The 16,827-nt window shown below is 41.6% G+C and overlaps 1 protein-coding gene across 1 annotated transcript in view; it reads left to right on the top strand.

Moving 5' to 3' along the window:
• acvr2ab (activin A receptor type 2Ab) overlaps positions 1-16,827 on the top strand; it is an 86,539-nt gene that overhangs the window by 25,517 nt on the left and 44,195 nt on the right. The window contains exon 2 of the mRNA XM_080877048.1: positions 14,810-15,017. Coding sequence (XP_080733174.1) covers positions 14,810-15,017 — 208 coding nt within the window. The remainder of the gene's footprint in view (positions 1-14,809; positions 15,018-16,827) is intronic.

The raw sequence follows: 16,827 nt of genomic DNA, 5'->3' as shown, positions 1-16,827 counted from the left end.
GACCCGAGCTTGAAGGATAAACCACCCGCAGGGGCGTGCTGGGTGTTTTATATACACATATATATATATATATATATATATATATATATATATATATATATATATATATATGTGTGTATATATATATCTCTTCTGCCTCCTGCCTCTCCCCCCTCCTCTAGTCTTTGCTCGTTGATTGCTTGTTTTATAGAAATGAATTGAAACGCCCGTGCTTGCAGGCTTGCCGATATTGCAGCATCACTGCAAACTCAATAAGCAGTTCAGCTTTAAGCCCAAGTGCCACTTAACATACCCTTCAAATAAATCCAAACATTTCAAGCACACAGAGGGTGGGGGATCGGAGGGGAGCAGCAGGCTGGTGGGGTGAGGTGGGGACTTTGGCAGATCCTTCTGCAGAGAGATAACAAGGCACTTTTAAATTGCTCGTCCTGTAAAGAATGTACGGCACGCAGAGGCCGACCGCACGAGACACTGGGGCTGCCGCGCTGGTATTCGCTCCTACAGCCTGCCACCACTCAAGGCTAAGGAGACCCAGGTGCTCCCCTGACCTGTCCGACGGCGGACTCCATCAGCGCTAATTGAGGCGGAGACTGCCGGGCTCGGGCATACCAGCGAGGATTAAAGGGATTGGATTCAGTTGCTGAGTGCGGTGGTTTTTAATGCCCTCCCCTCCTCCCCAACCGTGGAAAGAGTGCGGTCTTTGTGACCGGCTCGCCCGAGCCAACGCAACCACCCCTGCCGTGTCATGACACCATCTGATTGAGCATTAACACAGGTCTCCAGCGAGATCTCTGTAAAATTACTGTCTACTGTAAAATAAATAAGTAAAAGAGCGGTTTTATGCACAGACCAGACATTCACCTCCCTATTTATTCAACCGCTGCCCTCCTGCTGCTGCTGGAAATTAAATGAATGCAATTATATAACTTTCCTTCCCAGCTTCTCTAATTTGACATAATGTCACATGCTAAGAACAAAGCTCGTCATCTTTCCTGTCATTTCTGCGATTGTCACCTATTTGAGGTTAAAAATCAGCACAGAAAATCTGATGAAGCAGCTCCATTAGCGGTGGCTCCATCACACTTTGTACAGTGTTTGTTTTATTTATTTATAAAATAAAATAAAACGAAATCTGCTGCCAGGGCTCTGAAATTGTGCATAATATCCATACTGTGAGGTGGTAACCTCACCGTGGGGCGATGGTCTCCCATGCCGCCCCTGCTGCCTAATGCCTGTGATAGTGGAGCAGCTATAAATGGTGGAAAAAATCTTTATCCGAGCTGCCCCGGAGGCAGGCGGTGGGATGCATTTCTAACTGGCAGTGCCCACGTTTTTGGAGTCAGGGAGAAAGATGGGATGGTGGATATGGAGAAGTAGCACTACGTTTAGTTTGTTCAGGTACTTGTTTGTTTTTGTTTTTTTTGTTTTGCTCAGCAGATAGGGTTCAACAACCTTTACTATCAAATCAAAAGAGCCATGAACTACTTGTTAAGTACAGCTGAGCCTACAAGGATTATGAAGAGGTGCAAATAATTTAAGTCTTCACTACATGCGACTACTCTGCAGTGGGCTGTTTATGATTATTAGGGACTTTGCATTTCCATTACTGTAATTTTAAGTTGTTTTAGTTACATTTTTGAAATGATATAATGATGATATAATAAAAATAATAACATTTGTTCAGGCAGAAAAAAGGAGGAAAGCACAACATTTGGTCAAACTAACTGAGACTCTGTCAAACTCAGACTTGATAGTTTCACTTTTAACTGCTACAGTTGCTTTGCATGATTCAAAGTTAAAAAATGATCCTTCTTTATCTCTGTGCAACTCCTGAGTATAGCTCCTGCAACCCCTTGAAAGCAGTCTTTCCTCTTATTGGCTGCTCGTCGTGAAAAGGTTTGAAAGGCAAGCAGGCGGGGCTTCATGGTCCCCCTCTCTGACCTCAGAGATCCGAGGGTAGAAAAAAAACTGTCTGAAACTGAGCTTGTTATTGTTGTTCTGTCCTCCATAGCCACTTATAGTGGTGCTTAACTGAGTTAGCACAGGTTTTATTTTTGTTTCATTTTGACTTTTTAAAAAAAAAAAAAAATTCAGTTTAGTTTTTATTAGTTTCAGTGTTACTTTTACTCTTTTTGATTATTATCTTAGTTTGGGTTAACTACAATGACCTTGGCACTTGAAAAAGTTGAAATTAGGAAACAATGCAATGAGTTTAAATTTTTTCTCAGTGAGTTGTGATGTTTTTTTAAGGCTGTTGCAGTATCTCTCTCTCTTTAATCTGAGCTCCTGGACTGATTACGTCACCTAAATGATGCCACCAACACAGACACGATGGTACGCTCGTGCCTTCAAGTCCAGTCTCGTTCCAAAAACTGAGATATGGCGTTGTAACAGGAGATTGGAAAATAAAGGTCTTTTAATATAAAGTAGGTCGAATAGTCTGTGAAAAGTTCCCACTAGAGTCACCTGGATTTTTTTAAACAATAACCTTAGTATATTTAATGAAATCATGCAAAATTTTACCTTCAAATAATGACTAGAGGTCCTGGAAGTACATGGGGCTGGTGAGTAGAAATTTTGTGCGTGTGCATTTTTGAGCCATCATAAATTCATTAGTACAGAGGGTTCTTTCAGGGCTGGTACACACTTTTAAAAACACATTCAAGCTGTTTAACAACTGCAACTGAATCAGTTTTACACCCTCTCCATGTGCCACAATCTGACAGCAAATCGTCTCAGCATCATAGCTTTACACTCACTCATTTTCCATGTGGACTTTTTTGTTTTTCCTCTATTAACGTAGTCATAACAGATACCTATTTGATAAAGTACCATCAGAGGAAGAGCTGCAGCTCCAAACAAGACCTGACGGCTTATAAAACCTTTTCTGCCTGAACCCAACGCGACCCCGAAGTCATGTCAATTCTGTTTATTTCTCTGTGTGCATGTCTAAACTGGACTGGCACTCGTTGTGCTCCCTGCTTATTTCACTGCTCTGCTGCACAACTTTGGAACTGCCTCTGCTCCACGTGCATGGCTTTTCGCGGCAGAGTGTTCAACACCGCTCACGATTAGAAGTTTTTCTCCGACATGTAAAAGCTGCATTTAGTCATGTCTTGAGTCAGTTATCTTGGGAGGGAGAGGAGTGTCAGGTTGCATCAGGAGCAAAAAAAGAGCATTGCCGGGAAGCCAAGAGGCCAGCTCTGCAGACGGCGTTTTGACCTGTGGTCTCAGCCCAAACGTCTTTATTCAAAGCCCATCGCTCATGCTGAGTTTCTTTTTTCTTTTCTTTTTTTTTACATTGCGGGTCGGGCTGATTCCCACACAAACCAGCGCCCCAAACGCCCATACATCACCTCCAATCTATTTCATCTGGGCCGCGGACGCAGATGATAAGTTGATCCTTAGAACAAATTCCATCATAACGAACAATCCTCGCTGCTGGCAGGCACACAAAAAAAGCCTTGATGAATGAGTTGTTTACCTACTTCAGTGCACGCAGTGCTGAGCGCAGGCCCGGCCCGCCAAAATGCCACTTCATTATGAGGCTGCAGAGCAAGAGTGCAGCACAGCCTGCCCCTGTGACCAGGGCCTCGCACACAGGAAATTGGATATTAGTTCCTGTATTCCTCAACAACAGTCGTCAGGCAGAAAATGCTTGGATGGGCTGTTCTCGAGTCTGAAATGTCACCTTTAAACGCCGTTATTGTCCACTGATGACAAGCTCAGGTCCCGGGTTTCTTTGTTTTTTGTTTTTTTTTTGTTGTTGTTGTTTTGCCATATTTCTGCCCTCCACGACCCAGAGATTACTTGTCCTCCGCCATGATATAGGTTGAATCATTGTGGTGTTAACACAACTGGCAACGGCAAGGAGCCAAATATACATTTATTTTTATGAAGCAGTGGCATGTTTTCCAAACTGTGAGGCTGAAATGTGGCCCGTTTGGCAGATGTTGTTGTTGTTGTTGTTTTTCCCCTTGCCTTTTTTCTTTAAACTGTAAGTGTTGCTCTTCAAACTCAGAGGGACAAAAAGACCTCCTGCCACGCAAGCTCAAGGACTTTAAATTAATCAAACACTTCATGGGTTTCACCAGCCAGCAGAGAGAACAAAAAACCTCCGGGCGTTGGCTGGCTTCCTGCCAGAGTGGCTCAGTCGAAATTTCTCTAACATTTGGCAGGTGGTTGGTGGTCATTTCCCACCCAGCATGCACCTCGCTGGCCTGGCGACCGATCGCACCAGAACCATCTCGCTTTGCTAATAAAGAGACGTGCTAGTTCTCGTGATCCTATGTATCCCTCTCTGGACATCTGGGGAGCCATTTGAGTAACAACGTGCAGTAAAAGGAGATGAAATACAAGGTTAAAACCTTTTTAACGTGTTTCATAACTGTTCCTGTAAAAAGTTAATGCTCCGGAGGTTATGTTCCGAGCAACAACAGCAGATCATTTAGAAGAATGCAGCCTTCTCATTGATTTCAATGAAAAAGAAAAAAATCAGTCATCCAGCAAAAATGTGGAGTCTGGCTCAACTTCTGCTGCTAAACAATAAGTCGGCATCCAGCAAAAATAGTTGATTGTTGATAAATCAGAAACTCGAAGGACTGAATTCCTGGAAAATGCAGACTGTTCAGTTGTGCTTGTCGTCTGGCCTGGGACATCTGTAATCTCTCTGGCAGAAAAGTTACAGTTACAGTCTCATAAAGTATATCCCAATGCATCTGTAGATTCTGTCAAACAATTAAATAAAGTTGCATATCGTGGGGACCATAAGGTTGTCTGATTAGGAACTAAACCCTGTAGATGGGTCTTGACCGAAGCCTAGCTAAACAGTCAAAGTCATACAGGCGTAGAGACTGGTCAGCAACAAACTGCGTGTTCTGAGGAATTTTCTTTTTTATTTTCCAACTGTTTGGCCAGTGCTTGCGGGAAGTACAACTGTCGATATGTGGAATTGGTTGCAAAGGTGGTATACTGAAGAGTTGTTGGGACCTTTCATTCACATAATAGGCAACCAATGACATAAACAATGGCGCACCCAAAATCTTCTTGCTGTTGCTTTGGTCACTAGGACCCTGCAACCTCCAGCAACCACTCATCAACCACTTGAGGAACATACATTTTTCTCTAATAAGAGGAGATTGCCAGGGGATCAGTGACCAGTGGCTTTTTGAAGTAAAGAAACTGTGAGTTATGCTTGTAAAATAAGATCAAATTAGAGTGTAATTACTGCTCAGCCGTACATGACGGTATCTCAATTTCTCACATTTGCATTGCTTCAGGCACAAAAGTGCATTTTATTGGATTCATTTAAATTCAGAACTAGATTGACTGAGTCATTAAAACTGGTCCATTTTACCATGTTTAACAGCCACCTGTGGAGCCTTTTCTTATAAATATGATTTACTTACACGTGGTTATACGTTTTCTCATTGCCTTCTGCATCTTCCTGCTGCAACTCTCAAACTCAATGTCTCTCATTTGTGTGCGCCTAAAGTGACCTTTTGGCCTCCTGACAAAAAAAGATTGAATTCTCAATGCGGACTACAGATGATCAGTAATCTCCTCAAGTCGCGGCGTCTCTGCCAAGTTTGGCATCTTTTCCATCCTCTTATTACGCTCTCTCTGTTTGCAGGGTTCTTTGCAGGAATATTTGCATCCTTAGTTTATTTCTCGCCAGTTTTATAGTTCTTTAATAACGGGGAGCTTAATTGCTGTGGGGATGGGATAACATTTTGGAATAACCACTAGCAGGCAGCTGTAGCGAGGGGTGAGGAGAATAGCCCCCAGTGAATTGAGAAGTAGGTCGAGGTGTTTAGACATTTTACTGAAATGTCCGCTGCTAAAGTAGGTCACGGTTAACCTTGATAAATCTCTCGTATGGATGGAAGCGCCCGAGTAAAATCCACTGTGGTCATTTGTGCTCACAAAAAGAGAGGAGAGTGTGAAAGTAGGAAGGAAGTAGCGTTGTTTTTGTTTTCTTCTTTTTTGACGGGGATGACCAATTAAACGTCACAAAAAGTGTTCCAAGGATGAGCTGATGCATGGACTCCATATGAAGTGTAAATGGATGCTTTTCTTTTCCTGTTTAACCCGCGTGAGCTTACCTTCCAGCATAACCTCCCTGACAACCATTACTATCAATTAGCCAGGCGTGTTGATTAAGGCTAAATAGCACACCGCTGCTTTTAGCTGCTTAATTTTCCCTCCTCCGTTCATTACTTTGCTGTTACTCTTTTTTTTTCCTGTGTTTTGGTTCATTTATCTCGACACCCTGACACTTTCATTTACTTCGTAATGAATTAAATATACGTTACCAGCGTCATCGCAAAGAAAGCAGCCTTGCATTAAGAGCGTCTGTAGGCCGACCGACCTCATCACGGGTAAACAAAGTGAGCCCGTGCCGCTTGTGTTTGACATTTCCACACGTGAGATATCTTTGAGGACAGCATCTCTTTATTGCCAGCATGTGTGTTTGTGGGTGGAAGCCCTGTTATTGTATGTCCTTGCACAACCGCTCGGTGACATTATCCACTTTAGTCAACTCTGAGCTGCAACTTAGTCAGAAGATTGATTTCTCTGCTTTATATCCTTCACATCCGCCATGCTACCCGGCAGCTCTCTTGGCCACCTTTGGCGCACAGCGCTATAGACAGCCGGCCTGTACTGTCACCTCATTTCAGAGGAGTGATTGATTTGAGCTCTTAACGGCTGTATTTACAACTCGGCGCTGTATTTGCAGTTCACATAGCTCGCAGCTCTTTGAGGCAAACTGTAATACCTGAATGAAGCTGTTGACGTGTTTCATGGGAGCTAACATCTCAAGAAATAATTCATTTAAATCAGATCCGCCATGACCCCTCAGAATCAGATGAGTTCCCTTTTTGTTTTTAGACTAATTACTGTAGTATATTTAATGAAGTCATGCAAATTTTGCCTCTATACTAAGAATATTTTCTGGGTTACAGGCCTTTGAAGTACATACAGTTGAGTTGAAATTCGGTCCCTGTTAAATTTGAGCATTTTGAGCCCTCGTAACTTCATAGACATACAAATCAACTTTAAACTCATTCCAAGTTTGAGCAGCAGTATCATAGGTTTAGTACTTTCTGCGCGAGTTTAATTTTGGTGATGTGTAAAAACAGAAGCACCCATTGGCACGACGGATGTGTGATCTGATCATTCACTCGAGAAAACCAAAAGTACATTTTTGGTTAAACTAAAAAAAAGTCACCATGTGGGATAGGTGGCTGCTCAAAATAAGCTGTACCATCTGAAAGGTCTCCATGTTTTCTTTTTGTTTTTATGTTGTTGTTTTTTACTTACATTGACACCAGGCGCATCATCTGGCTGGAAACAAAAGAAAAAAGAAACACTGTAAGAAATCATGAGGTGAGGTGCTGATGTAGGTGCAGCACCCTAGTTTCAATACATACGTTTATAACATCTCTACATCATCATTGATATGTTTTTTTTAAACCCTAACCCTTTTATTTGCTTTTGTTTAAGAAAAACTGTCAGCAATAAGTTGCGTAAAAATACCAGATATAGCAAAAATATTACAAATGAAAACTCATATGTGCAAATTGATATTTAATTTCTTTTCTTTATTTAAATTTGTCAAAGGTTAACTAAAACCTCAAAATTACAAAAATAAATAAATTCTGGCAATCATTTCGTGGTTCAGGCTTCACTGTGGCAAATTTCACCCCATTGTCCTTGGAAACTTGGAAAAGTTTCACACTATGAAGGGAAAAGCTGGCATGACTACATGTAACAAATCTTGAGTGTCCGTTTTTAAAAAATAAATTAAATAACAAAATCAAAAATAATGCTTTAAAATATATGAACAAAGTGTAATATTGATCGTAATTAAATCACTCAGATGCTGCCAGTAAACTTTCAATAAAGCCCTGTCCACATATAAGGCTATTTAAAATTACATTCAGAGCTCAGTTGCTTGGGTTACACGAAGACCCTAACATATTGTCCATCCCTATCAGTCAGCAGTATCCTTGGATCTCATTGGTATCCATTTAAGTAGCTCACCTCAAAAATGAGAGAAGTTGAACTCGGGATTCGCCCTTGTTGTGTCACTTGAAGACGCACAATATTGCCGTTTTTCTACCAATGCATTGTTGGCACAGTTCCAGTGTTATCCCCACTGGTTTAAGAACCACTTGCTTCATGGTGTTCCCAGTGGACACCTTATAGATGAAAGTGCTCCAGTGCTGATCCCAAGCACAGGAGCTTCCATAGCGAGTAAAAGTGTTCTATGACCACTTTTACCTTAGTTTTTGTGTTTATCCACTTGAAAAGTCCCCACTAACATGCTGTCGCTGATGGAAAACAAGTTTTTGTTCCAGCACGTCAACACAAATAGACTGCTGACACTTTGGCTTCAGATACCGAACCGAGCGTAGCGTAGCATAGCAGATGTTACACCCTTATTATTCACTCTAAGCCCTTAAGGTTCGATATTCAGATTGACAGTGTAAAGAATGAATGGAAAGCACCACAGATTTGGTCAAAAAACAGTTGGTCTCACAGCTGGAGCAACATTATTATCATTTTAGCCATTTTCAAAAAAGATAAAGTCAAAACATGAGTTGTTTAAGCTTCTCTTTGCCATAAACGGCAAGATAGCGGGTAGATTGGTGTTTGGTCTCACAAATCAACCTTATCTCAAACTTGTGAGCCATTTTTTTTTTTTACTCTCTTCTGGGCTTTATTTATCCAACTGGAGTGCACAAGTATGCAGCAATGTTTGCTCTGTGCTGAACGCTTGTTTTATTAAGACTTCCTTGTAATGAAGTTGCTTATCAGGCTGCCTGCACTCAGTGGAAACCATCCCATGCTTGATAGAAACTGCATTTTCCAAGCACCGCGACGTGACGTCCACGGGGGATCAGCGCTAGCACAGCTAATGCAGTCGCACCAGAAGTGGCTAATGAGCTAACCTTCCGCTTTACCTCGGCGTACCTCTCCATCATTAGCGCCTTCAGCTCCCACGAGAGGCCAGTGAGGCGAGTGGTGCATTCATCCCCATCTAGGAAGCAGAGAAATAATAGAAAGCAGGCGCCATACAGTGAACACTTAAACTGCTAAAGGGCTGATTGGAGTGGATAAGTGTAGCAAAACACCACCAGGGATTTTGCCATTTGTATTTAGATGCATGCGTAACATCATAGGTTATTCAAGGATAGGATCTTTCAGGGAAAGCATCAACTCGCCTTCCTTATCTGTCACTGCCTTCAGGGAATCTGCGGTTGGAAAATTTGGTCTTCCCACCTTTTATTTATTTATTTTTTTGGTTGGTTTTTGGTTCATCATTCTTCGCCGGTCAAAGAAAACAAATTTCCTTTCCTTTTTTTTTTTTTTTTAAATTTTCCCCTCAACCTCCAGATGTGGCTTGGAACCCAACTGCAACCAAACAACAACCTAAAGGCATGATGGGATGTCTGAAGGGAGTGTTGCTTTTGCTGTGTTTTATGCAAATGTATAATGGCTGTGACAGGAAAACCAGGCTTTTCAACAACTCTTTGTCACGTATAATCCCCACTGCAGATGTGAATGTTTTGCTGAAGGGTGTCTTGGCAGGAGTTTGTGTTTTCAGGGGGAAGAAAAAAAAAAGTTGTTAATTTGGCCGGCTCAAGCATCGACATTTACCAATCTTGTTTACCTTAATTTGGCACGATCGCTGCAGTTGAGTAGGTTTTTTTTTTTATTATTATCTTGAAAAGGAGTGAAATGCACATAGATACAAACCTAGAAAGTTTTAAATGTGTTTATTTGTGGGAGGAGTAGGAGGGTTGGGAGGGAAAATGAAGACCGCATAAACCACACGTCAGATGAGGCAATCTTCCCCGTGGCGTTATTTCTGCTATAATGCACGTTAGGGCAAATTCCTTTTTTCCCCACTGTACAGTCACATATCCGTGACTTTATTCCACTGTAGATTTTTTTCCTTTGCATCATTACACATTAGCATACTGCATACTTATTTTTCCTGTGCTTGTGTTATTTTTGTTTGGGGGGGGGGGGTTAAGGCTGAAAGGCAGTACGCAGTGTACATCTTGGCATTTTCTCTGAAGTTGGCTAGATGTTCCGTTTTCTTGTCAAAGCAACCTTTGAGAACAAACTGAGGTCAGGATAAAGTAAAAGAGCTGCAGCAGTTCGCAGGAAACTAAATTCTGATGTTTGTGTTAATTGCTGTTGGAAGCAGCCACCAGACTCCATTGACAAAAACAGCAATTTTACTCCTAAAGACACATTTACAATAACAAGTGTTTGTTTGGGTAAGCTGGGATGGTTTGGTTTCTTTGAAGTGGTTTTTGTACAGAAACGCCTGTGGTTCATGGGTGAAAGTAAAAAAAAAAAAAAACAATTTTAAGAAATTCAGGTGTGTGCTGTTTTTAGGTCATTTTCTCTGTTTTACTTTTCCACTGGAAGCTGAAACCATTTTATTGCTCTCTGGGCTCCATTAACAAAAGTAGTAATTTTACTATTAAGAACACAGGAGTCGATGGTTTACCGCTGCCTGTTTTCCTTGCACCATGGAATGATTAGAACAGTTTTAAAAGCCTAATTTGAAAGTGAACCCAACGCTAAATGAATACCAGTGGACAGGCAACCATAGGCAAAATAAAAAAGGATATAGTTCTTTGTTATACCAACTGTCTGGTGCTGGAGGAACGGCACTGGACAACAAAGTTGACTTCACATGCACTGTCCCAAGCCTTTTCTCCCAGTTTTGCAGCTTTTGCACCATCACGGCAAGGCCGAAGACATAACTGTACCATCATGTCATCGAATCAGAGACTCACAGATAGATGTTGCAACAATTTGAAAACATTGTTATTGTTGTTACAGTGGTCATCTACCAATCAGCAGACTTGTGTTTAGATTTCCATGTATGCCAAAGTATCCTCAAGCAAGATACTGACCCTCGAGTTGCCTGGGATGCATCTGTCAGAGTGTGAGTGTGTGAATGTTAAAATATATGTTCTTGTATAAATGAGTGTGTGAATGGATGAATAAGGAGTGGAGTGGGGGCCATAAATGGAAACAATAGCCCACTCTACAGAATAAATGCCTTATGTAACACAACATCAAACTAACATCCTCTAAGTCATGGAAACGTATTGATGTATCTTAAAGTCATTTATTGTTGGAATGTGCAGCTGGAGAATTGCTTTATATAATCCAACACCAATTTACACTGTATTGCCAAAAGTATTCACTTATCCATCCACATCAGTAGCTCAATGAATTGCAGCGTGGTACCGTGATAGGATGCCACATGTGAAAAAAGTCCAGTCATGAAATTTCCTCATTACTAGATTTTCCACAGGCCACTATTAGTGGTATAGCAAAGCAACTCAGCCACAAAGTGGTAGGCCGTGTAAAATCACAGAGCGGGGTCAGCAGGTGTTCTGGTCGCCAACACTGCAGATCTCCAAATTCATGCGGCCTTCAGATTAGCTTAGAACCGGTGCGTAGAGAGGAATGTGTTTCCATGGCTGAGCAGCTGCAGCCTTACATCACCAAGCACAGCGCAACGCATTGGATGCAGTGGTGTAAAGCATGCTGCCACTGGACTGTAGAGCAGTGGAGACACATTCTCTGGAGTGATCAATCACACTTCTCCGTCCAACATTCCAATGGACGGGTTCAGGTTTGGCGGTTGCCAGGGGAACGGTACTAAACGATATTTGACTGCTTTGTGCAAAGTGTAAAGTTTGTTGGAGGGGGGATTGTGGTGTGGGGTTGTTTTTCAGCAGTTGGGCTCGGCCTCTTAGTTTCAGTGAAAGCAACTCATGCACTAATGCTTCAGCATACCAAGACATTTTAGACAATTTCATGCTCCCAACTTTGTGGGAACAGTTTGAGGATGGCCCCTTCCTGCTCCAACATGACTGCACACCAGTGCACAAAGCAAGGTCCATAAAGACATGGATGAGCGAGTTTGGTGTCGAAGAACTTGACTGGCCTGCACAGAGTCCTGACCTCAACCAGGTAGAACACCTTTGAGATGAATTAGAGTGGAGACTGTGAGCCAGGACTTCTCACCCAACAATGTCTGACCTCACAAATGCGCTTCTGGAAGAACGGTCAAGGATTCTCATAAGCACCCTCCTAAACCTTGTCTTTGAGGAAAGCCTTCCCAAAAGAATTGAATTGTACTGCTATGTAACTCATGGACATGCATTAAAATTGATTGCTGTAAAAGTTGCTGGTAACATTAGCTACCATATAGAAAAGTACAGTTGTTTAGTTTTTTTTGAGAACCAATTATTTCAGCTTTGCTCATTCAGCAGCCCCAACTATCTTTCTCCTCTCACTCCCTCTTTACTTGAGCCATTTCCTTTCAATCACGCAGACAGCACTTCACAGTTGCACCTGTTGCTGTGAAATAGTTTGGGGCTTCATGGGAAATGGATTTGACGAGAGAGAAAATGCTGTCGGTGCTGGTAAGAGGCAGCGTGACCTCGCCTGCCAGTAAAGTAGCCATTCTCCTCTCACTTCCATCTGCAGCTGTTAATGTCGTTGAAAAGAGACCTGCGACGCTTCTGGGGGACCCGGCTGGCATTAACTGGCTTTACTTAAGCAGCCATTTTATTGAAAAATACATGATATTTCTAAAGTTAACCTCCATTACGCAAGCTAAGCTCTAATTTCTGAAAGCTACTGTGACTGCAGACACGGTCAGGACTCTTCTCCTCTGCGACGTGATTTCACTGGCAGAGGAGAGCGGATAATGATCCCATAAATTGGAACATTATTTTCTATTTGTCCGCTTTTTTCTTAAATTACAGTGTGCTTTTGAGACATTAAAAGCAGCAATAAACAAAAGGCAATTAGGTCAAGAGCGCAAATCCTACAAGGGTGGAACAATTTAACAAAAACAAAAAACAGACAATTAAGAGTGAATTAAACGGGTATAAAGAGATAAATAACAAATCCTGTTTGTTTAAAAATGTCCAGCTAACAGCCTCTACTTTAGTGGCTTTTCTCACTCTTCATCCGAAAGGCCACAAATCTCACTAATTGCACATTTAGCAGCAACAAAAAACAGAAGCCATGTATCATTTGTATATCTGCTGAATGTTGACTCCAGAGTTGGATACCAGTGCCTCATTTTAATAGCTTTAATTGACTTATATAAACAGACTGAGGTAGCTCAGAGCCTTTTGACAGCGCACACCATTTCCATGTCTTTGAAATTGTATTTATCTGTTGTATTGTGGTCTGACAAAGATTTTCATCAATATGAATCCTATATATAAAAGCTTACAAGATTACCAATTGGTTGAGGCAACACTGATTGTCTCAAGGTGCTTTACATTTTAAGGTGGAGACCCTCCAATAACACAGAGAAAACCCCAACAATCAGATGACCCCCTTTGAACAAGCACCTGGCAACAGTGGGAATGAAAAACTCATTTTTAACTGGAAGAAACCATCAGCAAAACCAGGCTCAGGGAGGGGCAGCTATCTGCCATGACTGGCTGGGGGTGAGGAGGGGGACAGGACAAAGACACACTGTGGAAGAGAGCTAAAGCTTAATAATGACTAATGATTAAATGCAGAGTGGTGTATAAGCGCACACATACAACCTGATTAATAGACTTGCGAATGTTGTACCATGGAAACCTGGCTTTGTACAATCAGCGTCAAGTACTGTAGTACAAAGCAGCAGTATGGAGGCCTTGACACCCCTAATTTCTTTATATTTTGCTAGGAAAATACGAAATGGGTGCAAGCACATATGCAAAGATACAGGGAAATAGAGCATATAAGGCATATACACCTCTGCAAATATATTTGCAATCAGTGGCTGTCGGGTAACTCTAGCAAAGATTTTTGTTTTTTTGCTACATCTCGACAGCAAATGGCAGCAAGCTGGCTGTGGAAGGTAGAATTCAACAGAAATGCGTAAAACGAAAAGGAAATTTAGCATAAAGGAGCTCAGAAACTCTTTCGGTTTCATTTCATGGCTTAAAAACTGAATGGACAAATTTAGAGGACTAAGAGTCAAAATTTCTTTATTTCACTTTGTAGCAGCACAAACCAAATAATGTGGGAAGTAATCTTTGTTTCCTGTGTGTCTGGGCTGTTTAGCTTGCAGCGCCAGGAAGCAGGCAAACAGCGGCTGACTATCCTCAGACTTGTCAGCAGTCTAAACTGGACTAAATCTCTGACAGGTGATGAGAGGCAGCGGCAGCAATGCTAAACTGACAAGCTGTCATGCAGTTATTTCCCTGGATATCAGTTTGCCTGCAGGCTTCATCCGCAGGAAATCAGAGTCCCTTTTATTTTGGCGGGGATAGAAGTCGATCGTCCCTGCTCTGCTTTTGTTTGTGGACAGGATCTTTTGTTTTTTTGTTCCTCCAGTAACTGCCATTTTTATTTTTTTAACGCTTTTATTTTTCATTGGTGTATTGATTCAGAGGCATTCTGGGAGTCCACATAGAAAAGTACCAGAGAAGTGAATTTTTATTATTGAGAAATGTTTTATGACTTCACTTCATTTTATATGTGGAGGCTGTAAAGAAATGTCCTTCCACCAGTTATTGATACACAGCTAAATTATCTTCTTTGTCAGTGACAAGGAAGGAGAGCAACTCTTACACCTCGCAGCCACAGCGGTTGTAAATTTCCTCATTCAAAAGTTTCTTTCATGAGTGTTTGAGACTTCACCTGACAACATGTTTGATAGAGTAATTTATCTTCCCCTGCAAGAGTCAACAATGCTCTTCTTCAAATTAAAAGGAAAGAAATTAAAGAATAACCTCTTTGTCCTCTCCAGGCGCCATCCTGGGACGCTCAGAGACGCAGGAGTGCGCCTACTACAACTCCAGCTGGGAGAAGGAGCGGACTAACCGCAGCGGCATCGAACCCTGCTATGGCGAGAAAGACAAGAGGCGGCACTGTTTCGCCACATGGAAAAATGTCTCCGGGACTGTGGAGATTGTCAAGCAGGGATGCTGGTTGGATGATGTCAACTGCTACGACAGGTAAGCAGGAAACATTTACGGGGAGGGTAAAAAAGCATTTTAAAGATATGCTGAACAAATATGTGAGTTTTACTGCTTTGGTGTGGTCAGCTGTGTGTTAAACTGCCATTTATTGTGGCTGGACGTGGCTTTAGTTGAAAGGTTGAACATCAAACAACCAATCAACCTTCAATCATCATCCAACCTGCCAATTATTCTCTCTCCCTATCCACCCACCAACCAATCGACAACACTACCTACCTAACTACCCAACCAGCTAGCCACCCAATCATTGACTCTATCAGTCAAACAAATTACCCTCCTACCAGGCAATCGACCAGACCCCCTACCCACCAACCCACTCTGCATACCAACCAATTATTCCAATAGTTACCTGCCCACTGCCACCCTGGCTTCCTACCTATCAACTAACCACCACATGTAATTACCACTACACCTGTTTATCCGCCCACTTACCTTCTTACATTGCTACCTATCTAGCTTTTCAACCATCACACCTGCCTACCCACTGAATCAACCTATCTATGACACTTGTGTATCCACCTGCCTCCCTCCTTTGTTTCCTTATTATTTCCTTATTATTTTAATATTCATTGCACTTCAGCTTCCAGTTTGCCTGCCTAATATCTGTCTAACATGAGAAATTAAAGAGGGAAAAAAAAGCAAAATTTGGGGGTTGTTTTATCTGATAAAATTGAAGTAGGTCACATGACTTTGGTTTAATATTGAGGGGGAAAAAACAACCATCTAACTTCCCATTTTGGTTTCAGATAACAGTCTGGCTGAAGTAACAGTGCAAAAAGGAAACAAAGAAAATTATTTTTGTTTATTTATTTATATTATAATTCGTCTTTGATTACCACATGCATAACATATTACTGGGAAAGCGGAGTGTGTCTTAGTAGGTACTGTGGACTAAATGACCTGCTATAGTCATAGTATAAGCACACAGCAAGCATCATTGATGGGCATGTAGGGCAAATTTGGATTATTTTGAACTGCGAATCATGCATAGCTACTCTAATAGGGTCCAAGAATAAAAATATGGATGTTAGCAGAATAGTCCCACTTTAAGATTTACATTGTTCAAACAGTGCAGTGGTTTCCTAATAACCTTCCCACGCCTGTCTAAACTTTAAATAAAATACAGGACACTGTATAAAAAACACTGAGTATATACAATAAAGTGGCTTTATAAATAGCAAGCAGAATAGCTCATGAAGTCCAGTTAAAGTAAATAAACTGTAGTTTGATTACATTTCTGTGTATTTACATTTGGGTTTTTGCATCCAGCAGACTCCCTTTAACCTTAAAAACATAAGAAATCTCAGCTGATGATTTTAAGGGAACTTTCTGCTGTCACTAGAAGGTTGCATGGTATAAAATAGTAGTTAAATTCCCATCAGTAAGTAACAGAATACGGGAAATATCAAACTTTAACCAGACATGCGTGCGCTCTAAGAGGGTGAGCTTTTAATGGTGGCAGGGGTTGTTGCTGAGAAGCTGCCCATTAATTTCTGCACTGCCTCTGAATCAGGACAAAAGCAGCAGCCTCAACTCTAAATACATTTAAAATCACCTTGAGCATAATTTGTGTCCCTGTGTGAGATTCCACATCCAAATGGCTGCATTTTAATTACCACGCGCGAGGGAGCCTGAACCACAGCGTGAATTATGCGTCCACATCCAGGACGGTAAACAGATGATGATGATAATAAGAGATTATTATAGTTTGTCCCAGAGTAAAGCATCACCCTGGCCGCGGATACCGGTTTGAGCCAGTTCTGTTTTCCTTTTTGATTCCCGAACG

Source organism: Rhamphochromis sp. 'chilingali', assembly GCF_963969265.1.
Source record: "Rhamphochromis sp. 'chilingali' genome assembly, chromosome: 3".
Lineage (NCBI taxonomy): Eukaryota > Metazoa > Chordata > Actinopteri > Cichliformes > Cichlidae > Rhamphochromis > Rhamphochromis sp. 'chilingali'.
Note: the sequence above shows the minus strand (reverse complement) of the source record. Positions and strands in the feature narration are given on the sequence as shown.